A 13,863-nucleotide genomic window follows, 5' to 3' on the forward strand; every position below is an offset into this window, starting at 1 on the left:
TAACGTGTCATTTCTGTTTATGTAGGATTAACAACAAATTGCCAGAGAGGATATGAAGGTAAAAACTTTATTGCTTATATTACAAACCTGCCAACATTAATATATAATAACAGCTGGAATGAGGTACAAGTTTAAAGGAGACAACACACTTATTGGGGATGGTGTCACTTTATGTTAAACCACATCTGTTATAGCACTTAAACTCCAAAACCTCTCCCAGATATGTTAAAATATATATATAGATAGAGTGAAATAACTTGGTATTAGTCGTGAACCAAAGCTTAATTATAACAGACTGAATCCCTGAAACCATGATTAGATTTCTAAACACTCTGCTGCACAACCTGAGAGGAACAATGTCACTTTTTATATAGATATTTCAAATTATGGTGATAACCATTTTTTACTTAAAAGTCAAACTATTCAGCTCATGAGCATTATGAAAATCATTTTATGACAGATTATTCACTGCAAAGCAATCCTGGTTTTGTGTTAATTTAATTTCAACTTGTTTTTAAAGGTGCAGTCTGTGGGATTTAGTAACAAACTGAATACATCGCCCCACAACCTTTCCCCCCTCCCCTTCCAAGTGTCTAAAAGAAACTACAGTAGCTGCAAAACTCACAAAAAACCCTCTGCGGAGCTAGTGTGGTTTGTCCGCTCTGGGCTACTGTAGAAACATGGCAGCCTCTGTGGAAGAAGACCTACTCCCTACCGATATAAAGGGCTCATTTTAAGGTATTGAAACCACAATGATTATTATTTTAAAACAAATATTAAATCCTACACACTGCACCTTTTAACAGACTCTAAACACACAATCTTTTTGGTTATTGTGTCCGGAACATGTCCTTAAATCCAGTTATTGGTTTCAAATGTATTTTAGTTGTCTGGAAAAAATGACAGGGAAATAAGGTGACATTATGCAGAAGGTGGAGCACAGTGGGACGGTGATTCACTTTATTTCAGAGCCAATCATTTTTTGCGGCTTTCAGCTGGAGCTTAAAGACTTTAGATACAAAATGTGAGAACTATAGCATTGGTTTATTGGTTTTGCTCTTTAAAATCTGTCCCAGTGGACTCAAATCTTACAGCTTAAATTTGTTAAAAGTTCATTTAAATGTTTGGTTATTAACAGATGATGTACAAGTAGAGAAACATAACTGGAGGTAGGTCATACACTGTAGGAATCAGAGTCTTCTGTAGGTTTAAAAGCCTCCGATCTCTGACTCGTCCTTCTCCTCACAGCATGAGAATAAAAATACAGGTGACTGAATTAAATGAGAAACAACAGATTCAGATGCTGGTTAACAAGCTCAAATAAGTGATAGTTTTTTGTTAACTTGCTTAAATGTATCTTTATAAAAAAAAAAAAACCTGATAGCTTATAGAAGAAATTTAGTTTTAGATGCCTTCATTTTAAAAAAAGAAAAGAAAAGAAAAGCAACTCACCACCTGGCATAAACTACTTGAGTATTAACTGTACTATCAAAATGTGTATATAACCTTTGTATAAATTAGATCCATGACATTTTAATCTGTTTTTGTAAATATCTGCTCTTATTATTATGTTTCTCCTGCATAGACGCATCAATCTTTAGATTTAAGAAGTATGAGAAGAAGTGTGAATGTGTTTGTACATAAAAACCTTCAGAACAGATCAGTGCAGAGAGGTTAGTTAAGGCTTTTCTGAGAAAATATTTAATTTTAAAATGTCTGTGGCACATGTTCTCTTTAACCTTATGAAGATGGATGGATAGTTGGGATTTTATTTGGCTTTACAGTTGAGTAATTCATTCCTAATATACAGCACTGACAGTCTCTTATAAATGCAAATTTATGTAATATAGAAAGGCTTTCAGCTTAAAAAAAACAACCAAACTTTTCTCAACAATTTGCATTTTCATTCAAAGGTTTAGTTCAAAAGTGCTTTTCCAATTTGTAAAAAAAGGGTTACAAACCAGATAAATGAGGGGGAAAAAAATCAAAAACAGGATATGTTTTAGACACAGATTATTAAAGCCAGTGTCCAAAAGTAAAATAAAAAGTACAGACAAACAGCAAAAAGATGAGCCTCTGTACTCAGCAGAGGCGAGGCAGTCGCATAACAAAAAAAAAAGGTCTCAAAATAGCCAAATTAATATCTGCCACATATAAAATGGAACCTCTTATTTGTCTGTAAAATATGACTTTAAACTCGCCCCACGAGGTGAGAACAGCCTCCGTCCACAGTGAGACCCTGACTCTCGCAGCATGGCCAGAAAACTTGAGTTCAGTTCAGGAGCTTTAACGTGGCTGCCACAGTATTTTTGGCACTGAGGTTTTTAACGAAACAAAAAAAAAAACCCTCACTGGAACGGCCCCCTCGAGTTCACGTTTTAGCGTCTGGGCTCGGGCATCCGTCTGTAAAACAGCAGGTACGGTGTCGAAGACGAGCACGTCTCAGGGGAGCATGCTTGTAGGAAGTCCTCCTCCTCAAACAGGCGCACCTCTGAGTCATCAAACAGCATCCATTTGCCCTCGAACTCCAGGAGGTTACTCAGAGCCTGCTGCTCCGTTGCCTCCATCCCACCGCAGGAGGCCGCCGGCGCATCAGCTCCATCTGCAGCCTCTGGCTCCTTTTTAAGTCCTGCTTCAGCATTCTGGCTGTTAATGTTTTTTCTCCGTTTGGATCCCTCTGTCGTCGTTTTATCCGTGTGTTTGCTGCCGCCGCTCCCGAGGTCATAACTAGACAAACTCCTCTGGCCTCCCAACAGTCCGACGCCACCCTCCGACTTCTTGCCTCCCGCCTTGAAGCTCGCGCCCCTCTGTCCCCTCCCGCTCAGGCTGAAAGACACCTCGCCGTCGTCGTAGTCCAACGCTTCGTCTTTCACCTGCGTTTCTGCTTTGCTCTCCTCTTCCTCCTCCTTTTCCGTCTCTTTTCTGTCCCACAGCTTCACGTCTTTCAGGTCTGACATGCGGACGTAGGCGGTGTAGTGGCCGCTGCTGATGGTGACGCCGCTGTGCATGACCACGGCGAACAGCTGATAGTGTTGACCTTTGGCGGAGGAGGGACGGGTGCACCACTCCTCCAGAGACAAGGTCAGAGGTGTCTGTAAGGGGGTGTTCACTTTGGACAGACCTGCGTATGGATCCAGCCTGAGAGGAAACATGCAACATCACAGCTGTCATTATATTCAAACATATGGACAGTTATTATATCGATATCATGGTATCTTATAGATATCGTCTCAGATTTTGAATATTGTAATATCGTGATATGGAATAAATTGTCTTTTCCTGCTTTTAAAGGCTGCATTAACATAAACATTTAATTTTCTGAGCTCCCTACAATACTGTCAAAATATCAATAGAGGAATTTGGTCAAAAATATTGTGACATTTAATTCTGCACATATAGCTAAGCCCTAAATACAAACATTCATCAAAGTTATTTATATAGTGAAATGTAATTATAGCCGAGCAAACTGTGGTTTCTACTGTATCTGGCATCAGCATCCAATCTGTGTTTATTAATATTTCAAAATTTAGGTGTAAAAGTTTAAGAAAAATAGGGATTTAGTCTGATAACTTGCACCTCATTGTCATTTTTTTTCTTCACTATCTATTAGCAGATGTGTTCTATTAGGAGCTGCAACAATTAGTCAATTGAAAGAAAATCTGTTGCTTACTATTTTATTTTAGCAATTGTGTGTGTGTGTATATTTTAAGGTCTCTGATGTGCCAACTAACAAAAACTGTACTTTTGGTGTGTGGCTCGCTCTGTTTTGATGGGTTACATCCCTTCTAACATCACCTGGGGCTTCATTTAAATTCATCTATGCTTCTATCAGAGTCTCCTCCCTCTAAATTTCTTGGGGTCTGTCATGTTTTTCTGGCAAAGCGCTGGCTGGGATTTGGCTAAACTAAAGACAAAAACGTCCTGCAAATCACAGGGTTTGACTGAGGGACAGAGGCCCCGCTTGCTGCCAGACAGCTGCTGAGCATCTGCCAGCTGTGGAGGAGAAAGCTTCATCTTTTAGAGGAACAAATACCCGACACTGGTCTGATCTGGAGCAGTTTACCTGCAATTTACTGTTTTTTTTTTGTTATGGTTGTAAAAATCTGTTAAAAAAAAGTTGAACTTTTTGTATCATCAGAAGTGAGAAGTGACCAACAGTGGAGTCATAAAACTGACCTGACTGAACATAGTCGACATTTATCACCATCAGTCCACTGAGGAACAGGACTTAAAGTGCAGCATTAAAAAAAATAAATAAAAAAAAGTCTTACTCTAAACTGTTGGCAGAAAAGCGCTTCAGGTGAATGGTGATGATTTCAGGGGTTTTGTCAAACAGCAGACTTCTCTCCGCCTCTGTGTAATGATGACAGGTCTCACAGAAGTACTTGTCCTCGCCAACGATGCGCTCCACCGATGCGAACTGGGCGATGGCCCATTTCAGAGTCTTCAGCTCTGGTTTAGGATCTGGAGAAACTGGGAAGAAAGAGCTAATATTACTTTTTTGTGTCTGATCTGTGTCCTGGAGAGAAGAATAAAGATGTGTGTTTATCACATGTATCATTTTTCTGTCATTTGAATTTGCCTTTTTTTCTTGATACCAAAGACAAGTAACTACCGAACACAATACTAAAAAGAATTTGCCACTGCATTTTTTAAATGCTCTATTATAGTCTAGCTATTTGTTATTTTTCTGTACTTTTCTCATTGTTCTTTTTCTTCTTTAAAAAAAAAAAAAAGGTATGTTTTTATGCTTCTAATTCTTACTTTTAAATCATTTGATATTTTGTTTTTTATGTAAAGCACATTGAGTTGCCTCTGTGTATATAAATAAAGCTGCCTTGCCTAATAATAAAAGAAGCATTTATAATTTAAAAATAAAGACATAATATAAATCCTCACTCTCTGAGAGGTCATCAGGGCTGCTCGGTTGGTCATCGAGCACAGGCACACTGATGTCCTGGAAGTCCTCTCTCCTCTCCGTGAAGCTCTCGCACTCCAGACATCGAGTCCTCAGAACCAGCTGACCCTGGAACAAGCGCTCCATCATGTCCAGACCCTCTGAATACAACACACACAGAGAGACACGGCTGAGTGATCGTCACATACAAACTTGCTGCTATTTCCCAGATCAGAGGTTACATTCAGTCACCAAGAGTCTCATTTTATCCATCTTCCTTTCAATTTGATTAAAAATGAAATAATCTAGAAAAAAAACCACACCACTCTTAAAACCGTGTCAATAAACATAACACAGTAACAGCTTTACTTTTTTTTCTTTTTCTACATTTGTTGTATCATTTCACAGCGTTGAAGTGAGGTGATGTTTACAATGATGATACTTTATGTTTTCAAATGTATTAAAACAGAAGACAGACTGGGGTTTTTTCTTTAAATGAAAAAATCACTGTTATAAAGCATTTAATATGCAGCAACACTAAGCTAATGACAACTCCGACTTGCTGGTTGTCATAACAGTTTGTGGCTTGCAGGTTTCTCCAGGTGCTCAGTCGTAACGAGGAGCTCTATGACAAAGTGATTCTCATAAAAGGCTGATTTGGCCTTCCAGTTGCAAACATTAGTTGATTTGTTAATTAGACGTGAATATCTTTGGGTTGTAAAGTGTCGGTAAGGACAAAATAAGACATTTGAGGCTTGGGCTTTGGGAAAGTGATCAACATTTTTCACCATTTTCTGACCAAATAACTAATCAATAATGAAAATAATTGCTACTTAATACACTCCTACCTTGATTTTTCACTGCCGCCTTATCTTCATTCGTATTTTGGGGCAATGGCTCTCGGCTGGTCTTCTCATTCTCAGTTTGGTCGTCCGTCAGTTCGTTCTCCTGCTCCGGTTTCGTCTGGTTCTTGGGGGTCATGGAGGTGATTTTCCCTACGCTGCGGAACTTGGAGAAGATGCTGGGCTGGTTCCCCGACGGTCTGAGCCAGCTCAGCTTAGCCCTCTTCTGTCTTTTCCCGTCTGCTTCTTTAGATGCTTTCTCACCTTTCCCCTCACCATCACTCTCTCCTCCCTTCTCCTTATTCTGCTTCTTCGTCCCCTCGTCTGCCTCCTCCACCTCTCCATCTTTATCCTGGGTGTTTTCAACTGTAATTTCACTGGAGGACTTCCTCTTGGAGCGGGTGAAGGGTTTATTTCTGTTCCCGCCATCTTCCTCTGAACCCGACTTCTTCGACTTGACAGATTTTGTCTTCTTTTTGGCGTTTCCCACTTCGGTGTCGCTTTTTCTCTTCCCGCTGACTTGGCCGTCCTCCTCCGCTGGAGTTTTGGCTTCTGTCTCGGAGCTGCCAGAGCACAAATGGTCACCATTCTCCGTTTTCACCTCAGTCACGCCGCTGTCCTCCTTCTCCACCTCCTGCTCCTTCCTGATGGTGTCACAGGCCTCCTGGATGTATCCCAGGATGCACTGCAGGACTTCCTGGGCGTCGTGCTGAAGATAGCCTTCATACATGGGGTTAAGCTGCCTGCAAACACACATGTAGAACTGACACAATGAGATAATGGACAGAGAAATAACAATTAAAATATTCGTCAAGTAATAAAATTAAAGCTGCTGGTTACAGCTCTCAATAGTAAAAAATTAAATATCTGGCTATTTTGATAGATGGTTTAACAAAATAAGTAATTTTAACACATCACTTTGTGCTCTGACAACTCTTTAGACACTTTTTAGCCTTTTCGTAGATTTAATGATTATTTAGAAAAACACTGAAAACTGTGAGTCCATAATCTTGTTTATGCATCTTAATACACATACAAGTTTTAACTCTTACCTGATATTTTTTAATTTCAAATAAATATTAATCAATTCAAATGTATTCATGTCTTTTTTAATCCACAACAGTCCACAAACAGTATATTGTAGTTATGGTTATATCTTCAGTCTGTATTAAGATTTATATTAGAGTAAGCCTATTTAAGTTCATGTATGTATTTTGGACTTGAACAGTATTTTCCTTTACCAACCTCATTATTTTTATATTCAAATGTATATCAAGTGGCTGCTGTAACACTTCAATTCATCCATGAATAAGTATATTCAGTTTACTGTCACAGAAGACAACAGAAACTAGGAAAATATTCACATTTAAGATTATTTTTCCTTAAAAAAAGAAAAAAGACACTCAAAACATTAGTTAATTATCAAAATAGTTTAAATAGATTAATTTAATAGTTGACAACTAACAATGTATCGATTAATCGTTGCAGCTCTACATGATGTTTGTTTTAATTGAGAAATTAAGCTGATTTAAGGAAAATGTTTCCTAAATAAATCAGCTTTTGGGATGTGTGTCATGCTACGTCCTGCACAAACAGGAAGCAGAAATGTTTTTTTTAAGATGTCACAAGAAAGAAAATAATCTACTTTGCTATGCGAGTTATTCAGGGCACAGATTACACATTTGACTTTGCTACCTGAGTGTGTTCAGTATTTTACGAGGCGGCGTGGCGAGCTCTCCTTCGCTGAAGCTGTCGGGGTTGAGCAGGAAGCTGGACTGCAGCTGCTCCACGGATGTTATCAGACTGTTGAAGCTCCCGAGAAGCTCGATGTGAGCCGGCAAGGACTCTGCTAAACCCTCGGACTGCTGAGAGTCAGATTAAAAAGATAAAATAAAAAGATTAATTAAATATGATAAATGAAAAGTATTTTATTTTATTTACCTATCTATAATATCAGTGTTTTCCAATTGCAATCAAGACACATTAACATTAACCCCTAAACAGCAATGCATCATAAGAGCAGTAAATTACCACATGTACAAAGTGTATAATGTTCATTAAGGTGTGTTGGTTAAACTGAGGCCTTTGTTTGCAGGTGTAAGCAGTAAAAATGTGATTTGAATTGCACCGACCTCTTCACTTTTATCAGTTTCCTCCTTCACTTTCTCTGTCCTTTTAGACAGGTTGTACAGTTTCTTTACGCCCTCGATGAGCCCCGGGCAGTAATACAACACCTGCAGGAGCAATCACACAATAGGATTAGTACTGAAAGTTGTGAAGAAGTTAAAAAAGGGGGGAAAAAGAGATGCAGTCTTGCCCCCCTCTCTCACCATTGGAGAATAAACATATCTTTAAATTTAATACATACATAGATAGAATAATGATACAAGTGTTTGACAGGATGTTGTTTGTGTTTAGTTTCTCAGAGGATTCATGTTAGTGATTATATATATTTTTTCCTTACAAAAAAGCATCCAGTGTGACTATGTTCATTTTTGTCTTTAGTCACAATTACTAACAATTATTTTCACCATGAATTAACCTGCTACATATTTTCTGAATTTATGTTTTCATTGTTTTTGTCTATAAAATCAGTAAATAATATGAAAATGCTGTTATAATAGCCCAGAGTAAAAGGTGATGTCTTCAAATGTCTGATTTGTTATGTTTGTTATCATGTATGAAGAAGAAAATCATTAAATCTTCACATTAAAGAAGCTGGACCCTGCAAATTATGGGTATTTTTTGCTTTAAAAAAACGATTAAAATGTCTTTCTGTTAGTCAACTAATCACTGCAACTCTAATCATTACATTAACAAACCTTTGAAGTGTTCAAAGATTCCCTCAATGTCTTATAGCAGACACGCCAACCTCCCATAAACTCCACCTCCACTAACTAAATATATAAAAACACTTTTATGAGATGAAACATTAACCTTTAGGGAGACAAATCAGAGGTATAAGTGTTTCTACTGTTTAGTCATTTACAAACTGAATTAAATGCAGGACTAAATGTGTCAAATCCTGGATAAAACCCTGCAGTATATAATAATAATACAGGTATTGGAGTAATTACATTTTTAAAAGCTACCTATCAGCTATTTAGCTTAAAATGAGAGTTTTCTTAACACATATTACACACCTCTTGACTGCAGACACATACAATATTTGAACAGGAGCTGCAAGAGGAGGACACACAAATGCCTGAATGTGTAATTAAAACCTGCAGTGTCTCTGTCAATACAGATAACAGGATCTGAATGTTTGACATGCTGAATGTGCAGATGCCTGTCAAACACAGCAGACGGTCCTGGTTACCAAAGCTTAATTTTCATTTGTTTATTCAAATAAAAGTGTTTAATATAACCGGACTGTCCCTTTAATGTGCAGAAACCGACCTGTAAGACGCTGTTCAAATAGCAGGTGTTGCCGAGGTTGTTGAGCCCCACAAATGGCACCAAGCTTTCTCTTTTCTCACACGGCGGCGGCAGCAGCAGGCCGGGCGATGCCGGACATGGAGATGGACCGGGCACCATCTGATCACAGCTGCTGAACACACACAACAACAACAAAGTTTCACATTAAAATACATTATCAGCAGTAATGATGCATGAGCAAATTCTTAAGAAACAGGAAGACAACATGACGAGGCTGTTAATTAGCTGAGATAATAAAAAGAATCAAGTTTGCGTCTTGTTATAACTTTCCTGACTTCACCTGCAGATTTCCAGCAACTTTTAACTTTTTTTAATGCCAGATTATTCGTGTGTCATTAGGTGCTCAGTGTCAAGCTGCAACATTAACATGATTACTGACAGAAAATGAGTCACCAACTATTTCAATAATCTAATAAAATGTTATTATTATTATTAGTAGTAGTACTGGTAGTATATATGAATATACATTTTTGGTTATAGGCTGTTGGTTGGGACAGAAGTGGATATTTGAGGATATCACCTTGGGCTTTAAGAGACAGGGATCGAACATTTTTTGTTTTTGTTGCAGTTCAGTTTGGTGTAAGAAGGCAAATGTGGCAAGTGCAAAGTTTCAGGACCTTCACAAATCTCTGAAAGATTTTAAGATAGGATCATTCAGGGTTTATCACCTCTTTCTGGTTAGTTTTAGTGTTTAAATCCTCCTATTCTGAGCCATGTGTACGATATTTGGAGCAAAATGTTAACTCTGATGAATTTCAACCCTTATTATCATATTTTAATCAATATTAATAACTGTCAGAGCCTCACAAGGGTTGAACTCTATTCCACCATATCAGAGAACAAAAGACAAAGCAGCCATTTGGTTCACATTTAAAATCAGTGGCTCACTGAGAGTCAAATGTCAGCACTAAAAAAACCACTTCCTCTTTGCTGCTGTCACTTTGCTGAAGTCAGTCTGTCTCCAGCTACTGTACTTGCAAGTGTTGTCTGCTGAGCTTTGTGTTTCTTGTGTAGCTTTCTGAGTGAGATTCATGTGTAGTTTCACATATTCTGTATGTGTGAGTACTGTGTTCTCACCTACTACATATACTCTGTTTAGTTTAGATTATGGTTAGCGCCTGGGTAGAACATGCAGGAGGCAGAAAGTACGCTGTTGTTGTAATTCAGCTTTAAAACAGAAATAAAACAGCTTTTATCTAACAAGAAATCAAGAGGAAGTCATCTCTCCCATTAGCACCAGCTTCACAGTGGAGTGTTCAGGTGTGGTCAAAACAATGCAGCTTATCCGGCGCCATCATGATATAAACGTCACTGACACGCCCACTCGCTTGCTCACTGTGAACTCTCCGGAAAATTCACTGCTGTATTCACACATGTGCTCAACCTGACATTACACAGACGTTGCTGCTTGCACCTTATTCCAATAACTTTTTATCTTTAACTTGCCTAATGTCACTTCTGGCCAAAAAAAAACTAGTATTTTACCTAAATCTGGAGAATCCCTCTCATCCTCAAAGCTCTTAAGGGGCTCTCTTTCATACCATCAGCTATCAGACTGCACAACACCACAGCTCCCAGTATCTCCCACTCCCACTAAAAAACACTGATGCTGTCCTTACTATGTAAATCCCAGGAACATTGCACACATGTATATAATCTCAGGAACTTCTGCATATTGCACATGTATATATTGCAGATTTATCTACAAAGTTAATTTATTTGATCACTTTCATCATTGAGCTGCTACTTTTTCCCCCCCACTGTAGAGCTGTGTCGATTTGAATTTCTCCCAAGGGGGATCAATAAAGATAAATCTTATCTTATTTACAACAAGGTTCATTAAAGTGCACTGTCCCTGTCCAATAAATAAACACAAAAATCAAGGTAGTTGTCAAAATATCAGGTTATACCATATGCATATCAGTTAGGATGTCAAAAGCAAGGCTGATAAACTATTATTATGTATTTAATTTTCCAGTGTTTTGACATGTGAAAGTAGCATAATTAAACTCCTGCTCACTACATATTGTAAATCAGTCAGGTGCACTATAAAGCAGTGTGCTTTTTGGACTTTTATGACCCCTAAAACACACACACACAGCTCAGCTCATTGGCAGCACATGCTCACCTTGGCTCAGGCTCCACTGGCACCACAGATTTGGGTTCATCAGGTTGAGGTTCAGAGAAATCCAGAGCCCGCTTGGTTTCTTTCTTCTGGAAAAACCTCAGAGACAGTTTGCTCTTCTTGATGGGACTCCCCTGAACGTGTTCACCCTGCAGACCTGGCATCTTTTCTCTTTTTTTCCTTCTTTTCTTAGTTGATTTTCACTAACTTAAGGAGATGCAACAGCGCCGCTCACTGGCAAGAAAAGGAAACAACAACATTTCAATGGGCGCCATAAATAGTTTAAAAACGAAACCTAGTTGAGTGAACACTACGCAGTTATGAGCAAAGACACTATATGGATTAAATTAAAGTAGGCAGATCAGATATTAAAAGTCTAACTTAACCCAGTAACCAATTCAACGAAACATTATATAACAGGTTAGCTGGCTAAGGCTAACTTACTCTCATGTTTCCCCCCCCTCCTCCTCCTCTCAACATCTACACCGTTCAGCTTTAAGAAGTAACAGCAAAGTTTAAGACAATATCACTTAATAATAAAGAAGTGTTGTTGAGTAGTTTTTCAGACAACACAGCGATTAAAATTGGGTCGAAACGGAGCAGCGAAGAAGTGGGAGGAGAAATCAAGCAGCACGCCGTCTTCTTCTAACTCGCTTCAACTGAAAAACAATTCTTAAAAAATCATTTATATATCGTTGCTTGATCTTTTAGAACCCTTACCGGAAAACGACATCCCACACTGAAGTTGAGTGTGTTTTTCTTACGGTATATCCAACCTTAAAGCCATTTATTTACAAGAGTGTTTGACAATTCAGACCACACGGTGCCGCAGAAGTTGGCGCTTTTTCCTCCAGAAGCAGCGACTGGCCGCCGCAGCGCCGCTCAACACCGACACGATGTTAAAATATCCCGCATAAATGTTAACATAACCATCAGACTAGAAATTAAACTTATTTAGGACCTTTACACATAACTTATAAACCCGTATATAATCCTGAAAAAAATATATACAAAGATAAAATACGTATATCCCAAACATTCAGGCTTAGATCAAGGCGCCTATTTGATTTAGGCCCACTCGGCCAGATGCGGAAGCCATTTTTGTAGTTCTTTGTAAAGCTGCGTCAAGTCACATAATAAAAATAAATAAAAATAGAAAAGTCACATATAATAAAACAGGCACATGTTCCTTAACATTTAAAATAATGAAGTTGTTGGTTAAAATTAAACAGCTTTTTTTCACATGGTCTCTGATAGGCTTAACAAATAATTAAATTAAGTGAAAATAAATAACTTTTCTGCAGCTGTCAGACTGTACAATCAGTGTAGCTCACACTAGAGCTCACACACCCTCCCAACCTAGGACAATTTGACAAACTGCACTTTTTAATGTACATGACTGTCCAAAATTATTATTTCAGGTATACTACTACTTTCAGTTCAACTGTGCAATCTGTGCAATAAGTCAGGTATATTATCATGCAACACTAATATTACTCTTGTAGCTTTATTGCTTTTGTACTTACCTATTATTTATTGTTATATATCCTTTTTTATTGATGCACTTCTTTGTCCACTTTGCTGCTGCAATAATGTACATTTCTCCATTGTGACTAATAACGGAATATCTTATCTTATCTTATATTTTATAAAAGCAGCAAGTTGTCTTTGCAGCAATTTTCATTGTAACTTTGAGGGAGACATTTTGAGAAAATGCACAGTTGTGCAAGTTTCACCAACAGCGATGCTATTACTAATGCACTGTATAAACTACACACAACACTGGCGTTTTGAATAATATCCTGTCCTGCATAGAGAGAAAGGCTTGTTTTCTGTAATTCTGACTTACTTTGCAGTGATGGTCATATATGCACAATTAAATAAACTAATAGGTAACATCTAATACAAACAACTAATAATGTAAACCTAAATAACTGTTCATAATTCATCTATACACAACTCCTCAATATAGAAAACTGAGATAGAAATAGACATGCAATCTTTTTGCACCATTGTCATTTTTTTCATTTACAGATCCAAGCAGAAGTATCACATTTCGGACCCAGTTTACTCATATCTTTACTATAGATCTAAATGCAGATGTCTTTTTAGTCACTGATCCTGTTGAAACATTAGCCAGGAGAGCAGTCTTTGTGACTGAAGCTGCCATTTAATCGTCTTTCAAAGTCACTTAGATGTTTCACTCTTGTCATCTTGATACAAAATCAGAATCAACTGGACCTGCTTAGCATTTTTATACATGCTACAGAGCGTAATTGGATGTTAATGGCTTAATTATACCACACAGTGCACTTGTGTAGAAGCATATGCATTCGTTATGTTTTTCCACTCATTTATCCAGGGTTTTTCCTTTAATTTCCTTTGTCTGTACATCCTAAGCAGTATAAGATCAGAATCGTAAAAGACAATAAGATATATACAAACAAACAAACTAGAAATACAGTGAAAGTACATTGAATTGAACAACAAGGCACAGTTAAATTAACCATTACATACAGTTCATATTCGGACTCATAATTAGTCTATACACCAATTCACAT

At 37.9% G+C, this 13,863-nt stretch overlaps 1 protein-coding gene across 3 annotated transcripts; it reads right to left on the bottom strand.

The window, feature by feature from the left end:
- Nucleotides 1-95: 95 nt before the first annotated feature.
- On the bottom strand, nt 96-12,148 carry usp1 (ubiquitin specific peptidase 1). 3 transcript variants are annotated; one of them, XM_062424501.1, is made up of 9 exons: nt 12,023-12,148; nt 11,306-11,536; nt 9,139-9,286; nt 7,872-7,973; nt 7,435-7,604; nt 5,746-6,482; nt 4,900-5,058; nt 4,272-4,473; nt 96-3,138 (listed from the first exon to the last, which is right to left on the bottom strand). In XM_062424501.1, the coding sequence occupies exons 2-9, from the start codon at nt 11,464-11,466 to the stop codon at nt 2,379-2,381; spliced, it is 2,439 nt and encodes an 812-aa protein (XP_062280485.1). In that variant the 5' UTR covers nt 11,467-11,536; nt 12,023-12,148; the 3' UTR covers nt 96-2,378. The 3 variants fall into 3 exon arrangements, with proteins under 3 accessions (XP_062280485.1, XP_062280484.1, XP_062280483.1); XM_062424500.1 differs by having other exon boundaries at nt 7,435-7,601; nt 9,139-9,289; XM_062424499.1 differs by having other exon boundaries at nt 9,139-9,289.
- Nucleotides 12,149-13,863: the final 1,715 nt, after the last annotated feature.

This window comes from Scomber scombrus, chromosome 8 (genome assembly GCF_963691925.1).
Source record: "Scomber scombrus chromosome 8, fScoSco1.1, whole genome shotgun sequence".
Taxonomy (NCBI): domain Eukaryota; kingdom Metazoa; phylum Chordata; class Actinopteri; order Scombriformes; family Scombridae; genus Scomber; species Scomber scombrus.